The sequence below is a fragment of the Borostomias antarcticus genome (assembly GCF_949987555.1).
Source record: "Borostomias antarcticus genome assembly, chromosome: 8".
In the NCBI taxonomy this organism is placed as follows: domain Eukaryota; kingdom Metazoa; phylum Chordata; class Actinopteri; order Stomiiformes; family Stomiidae; genus Borostomias; species Borostomias antarcticus.
The window spans coordinates 2542391-2547390 of record NC_140241.1 but is presented as its reverse complement, the minus strand read 5'-3'; the positions used below and the strand labels follow the sequence as shown (position 1 = coordinate 2547390).

The window sequence follows — 5000 nt, the reverse complement described above, 5'->3', positions numbered from 1 at the left end:
TACACCTCTTAACCATGAGGCAGTTCACCTGCTGTGTGCCAGGGCACCAATTCACATGTTTCAGCACTCTGTGTTGTCCCAGTTTGCACTTCGGTTACTCAGCCACGGCCGTGGGGGAACGAGCCTGTGGGCCGGCGTCAAGTTCCCCTGTCGCTGTCCAGGGTGCTGAAACAGCACGGCCCTGCCTTGCTTATCTGCCGGTGAGCAGACTGCGTCCGGGCAACCCCATCCCATAATTTCAGCATGCCGAAGGAAATGGGAGAGAGGGGAAGAGGCCCAGGCGCCCCCTGTGAGCGGGGGCCGGGCGGAGGATTAGACAGGTCATTACAGCTGGGCTGAAAGGTTACCCGCTGCGCTGTTCATCACCGGAGAAGACTAGTAACCCGAGTATGTCTCTCTCTCTCTCTCTCTTTCTCTACTCTCTTCTCTCTTCCTCTCTCTCTCTCCCACTCGTCTCTCTCCTCCTCTCTTCCTCTCTCTCTCTCTCTCTCTCTCCCACTCTACTCTCTCATCTCTTCCTCTCTCTCTCTCCCACTCTACTCTCTCCTCCTCTCTTCCTCTCTCTCTCTTTTTCTCTCTCTCTCCCACTCTACTCTCTCCTCCTCTCTCCCCTCTTCCTCTCTCTCTCTCTCCCACTCTTCCCTCTCCTCTCTTCCTCTCTCTCTCTCTCTCTGTCTCACTCCCTCCCTCTGTCCTGCATTGTTTGTGACAGGGTGTCTGGGTGGAGGGTGGAGGTGGGCTGGGTGGAGGGTGGAGGTGGGCTGGGTGGTGGGTGGAGGGTGGAGGTGGGCTGGGAGGGTGGTGGGTGGAGGTGGGCTGGGGGTAGGTAGCTGGGTGGAGGTTAGCTGGGTGGTGGGTGGAGGTGGGCTGGGGGTGGGTAGCTGGGTGCAGGCCAGGGTGGCTGGGTGGAGGGTGGCTGGGTGGAGGGTGGCTGGGTGGAGGTTAGCTGGGTGGTGGGTGGAGGTGGGCTGGGGGTGGGTAGCTGGGTGCAGGCCAGGGTGGAGGGTGGCTGGGTGGAGGGTGGAGGTGGGCTGGGGGGGTGGAGGATGGAGGGTGGCTGGGTGGAGGGTGGCGGGTAGCAGGGTGGAGGGTATCTGGGTGGAGGGTATCTGGGTGGAGGGTGGCTGGGTGGAGGGTAGCAGGGTGGAGGGTATCTTGGTGGAGGGTGGCTGGGTGGAGGGTAGCAGGGTGGAGGGTATCTGGGTGGAGGGTGGCTGGGTGGAGGGTAGCAGGGTGGAGGGTGGAAGGTATCTGGGTGGAGGGTGGCTGGGTGGAGGGTAGCAGGGTGAAGGCCAGGGTGGAGGGTAGCTGGGTGGAGGGTGGAGGGTAGAGGGTGGCCGGGGGCAGGTTTTGGGTAATTGCCTTCCAGGGATAATCACTCCACACTGGCCCCTCACTGCGCCGTTTTTATTTGGCTCCGCCACTCGCTCTGCTCTGGCCAATCAGCAGAGGGGTGTTCTGGGTGAAGGGGGGGGTGGGCTGATTATCTGCCCTCTACCCAGCATGCATTAACCATGCAGCACGGGGGGGGGGGGGGGGGCATTTTGATTTGCAGAGCCAATCAAAGCTTCTACTACAGAGCAGTCAAAGACGCGACTTTAGAACAGATGATCCGACAAAGCAAACTAATTTCCATTCGACCGTACACTCGGAAACTGTATTCACATTACATGCACACCGTTTGGTATGTACTGTACTGTACTGTACTGTACTGTGGGGCACTGAATCAGAGTCAGAGTCAGAATCAGAATTCATTTTATTGCCATGCAGTTTTTCAACATGCTAGAAATGTTCTTCCGGTCGTAGCGCCTCACATGGAGACAACATTGGAAAGGACAGTGCAGTCTACATTATAATTAGATAGAGTAACATACAGCTGGCATTAATGTCAACATTTATGCTCATTAATTGGGTTAATGTTGATACCTATGTCTATGTGAGAGTACTGTGAAGGACATAATAGTCACTTCTGTATCTCAGTGCATTCTAGAAATTGCAACACAAGATATAATCACAACCACAACAGTGGGTTTTGATCTTCATAGTTTTTAGCCCTCTATCGTTTTAAATATTAAACGTGAAATGTTTTTAGAATACTGCATATCTTATATTAGATTTAAACAAGCCGAACAGAGATGGTACACCTCAAGGAGACCAAAACCTTGTCAAACTAACCGGGTCCTTCAGGCGAGCCCAAGGACAGCCCTCTGGATGTGTTCTCAAGCTGGCCTTGTATCAGGACAAAGCACCATGTGTTGAATAGGGCCTTTTCTTTGGGACATGTTAATGGATGCCAATTCAATTTGTGGGCAACTATGCAGGGCCAAGAATGCTTGTCCCGTGTTTGTTGATATTCAACCACAATGTCGACTATGTGGAGAATGAAAGGGTTGATGATAACTATCCATTGAGGAATTGTGTCAAAGGTTTGTCAAGGCTGCTGGCATTGAGGTTGTGGTATTTTGTTGGCAATGTGACTTCATCAACATTTGAAAGCTTAAAAGTATTTGACGCATTGTGAGGAAATCCGAGTCCTGTACTGTACGTTGATAACATTTTTCACTTAGAAAATCTAATAATTTGTTTTTATTGCCAAGCCTGCAGGAGCTGTGCGACCGTGTGCGGTTGGGTCGTCAAGCTGTTGACACATAATATTTTTTTATGGATACGGTGTGTGGAGCAGAAAGCCAGTGATTAATGTCAGAGCTGTTAACCCAACCATCAGCGAAGTGAAAGCCCATTTTATAAGCAAACAACGAGATAAAACGTATCCATCTCACATCGTAAAAGGTGCCTCTGGGAATTAGCCCAATCAGTGTGTCTAACCATAATGCCTCCGCTGATTTAGAAATACATTACCAAAAAAAAGATGAGAAAAAACCCCTTGGAGACATGATGGATCCACAAGCCTGTCTGAGTGGCCTCCCCCCTAACGCATGAAGAGCAGGGGCAGTTGAAAGGTGGCGTTTCATGTCAGGCCTAGACATCATCCAGCACACTCATCCCAAGCAGCCTTCATCTCCCCTTTCTGAAAGCAAAGGCTTTTTTTTATGACCCTTTGAAGGTGGATTACTGGATTAAAGTGAGGAAAATTATAATCTGTCATGGTAATCTTCAGTATTTTTGTCACTGACATATACTGCACAGGGTAATGTCCATAATTTCAAAAGTTGCACTCAGGCATGCTTTAGATGATATTCTATATTTAGAGGATTATATGGTGACATCTCTACGTTTCCCAACGTCTAACGCGTCCTGACGGTGTTGACGGACGCCGTGTAGCATCACACTGCCTGATCTATGGATTTAGCAGCTGGCGTTACTCTCTGCTCAGGTTTCACATGTGAATCAGTGTCAACTACTCTATGATCATTTCCTCATTTGCTTTTTGCGTTATTTGACTGTGTGTGGCCCTGCAGGCGCCGCTCAAAGCTGCCCGCGGAGGCTACATGACACTCTGTTGGCAGGTGAACTGTTAGATGTTAGATATTAATATGTTTTAGTCTATTCTACTGGCTATGTGCACGTTAGGCTTCTAAAAAGTTGCTGAGCGTAGATCCATTTATTAAGCATACTTTGATTTGTGCAAAAAGAGCAAGTTAGAACAACAACAAAAAAGATTTGAATTATAGATCTTAACCATCTCAACACCAGCTCACCTTAGCGCATGAATGCAGACGCACCCTCACCCTCACAACCAATCAGAAAGCCCAGTTTATACGGACGTCTGCACCGCTAAGTCACTCTGACACACCTGAGTCAATTAACAGACCAGTTAAGAACAAGGTGAGTCAGATGTCTCAAGTGACTGAACACATCATCACAAACACTGGTACATCTGGCTTCTTAATACAAGTTTTCTACCACTGCATGGGTCGCCATGTGTCAACATCTCTTTAGATAGATAGATAGATAGATAGATAGATAGATAGATAGATAGATAGATAGATAGATAAATAGATAGATAGAGATACTTACTTGATTCATGCCGAAGGAAATGAATCATCCAGTAGCAAACCAAACCCAGTATCCTGTAGTTGCACAGTTCTAATGATGTCCATTTGGGACAATGGCCGACTGGTTTTGCCTTAGAGAATTTGCTCATTGAGTACTGAGTGAAGGCAGGATGGGAGTCTGTCTCTAATGCACACCTTTATGTATTTCTATATAAAAAAGAAAATGGCTCGGTCTCAATAGTGGTCGGTGATGTCATCAAATGTTTAATAGCACCCAGGTCAGTCCGTAGCACGGCAACAATTCAGATTTACTACCCGGAGTTATGGCCTGCTGTATCAGCTATCCTCGTAACATCACCCGCGCTGGACAGATGGTGTAAACACGCAGCTTAGAGTAATGTTTCTGTTGCTGGGGGCTGTGATGTTCACTATACTACACCGACGCTTCAGTATTGAATCCCCATCAGCTCATACGGTTAGTGTGCTATTTCAAACGAGTGGATGGCGTTAATTGCACTGCACACTGTACGTACATACTTATCTGTATTCACATGCTAGTCTTTTTTTGTGGGTCTGAAGTACAGTATACTACACACTTGGTATTTCTATACTTTCACACTTTTTTTTTTTTTCTTTGATCAAAGGTGGCACACTTGAACAGATATAGAGGCATTTCCATACTTCATATTCACGCTTACACGACTACATCTCACTACACGACTACATCTCACGATCACGTGTGTGGAGCTGAAGGCCACATCTGACGGCCTGGTGTCGGGAGTCGGGTCCCGGCGGTTTCATTAGCAGCAGCCATCCTGGATAAGCAGACCACAGCTACACTGGGCTTGTCCCACAACAACCACACGCTACATAATCAGCAGGATAATAAAGACATTTCCCAGCATCCCATGGGTGGTTTCATTGACCCAGTGCGGAGAGGGAGAGATGTATTTACACCTACAGGACTGTACTGCAGCAGCGTTTGTAATGGAGATTAGAGTTCAGTCGGACTCCACAGAGACCCAGGAGAGCTATAGGCTCCAG

At 48.5% G+C, this 5000-nt stretch overlaps 1 protein-coding gene across 1 annotated transcript in view; it reads left to right on the top strand.

Moving 5' to 3' along the window:
* The window catches only part of LOC311312137 (doublecortin domain-containing protein 2-like), a gene marked incomplete at both ends in the record, with an annotated part of 22815 nt that overhangs the window by 12310 nt on the left and 5505 nt on the right, over nt 1–5000 (top strand). Inside the window, one exon of the mRNA XM_084442008.1 lies at nt 83–162. Coding sequence (XP_084298134.1) covers nt 83–162 — 80 coding nt within the window. The remainder of the gene's footprint in view (nt 1–82; nt 163–5000) is intronic.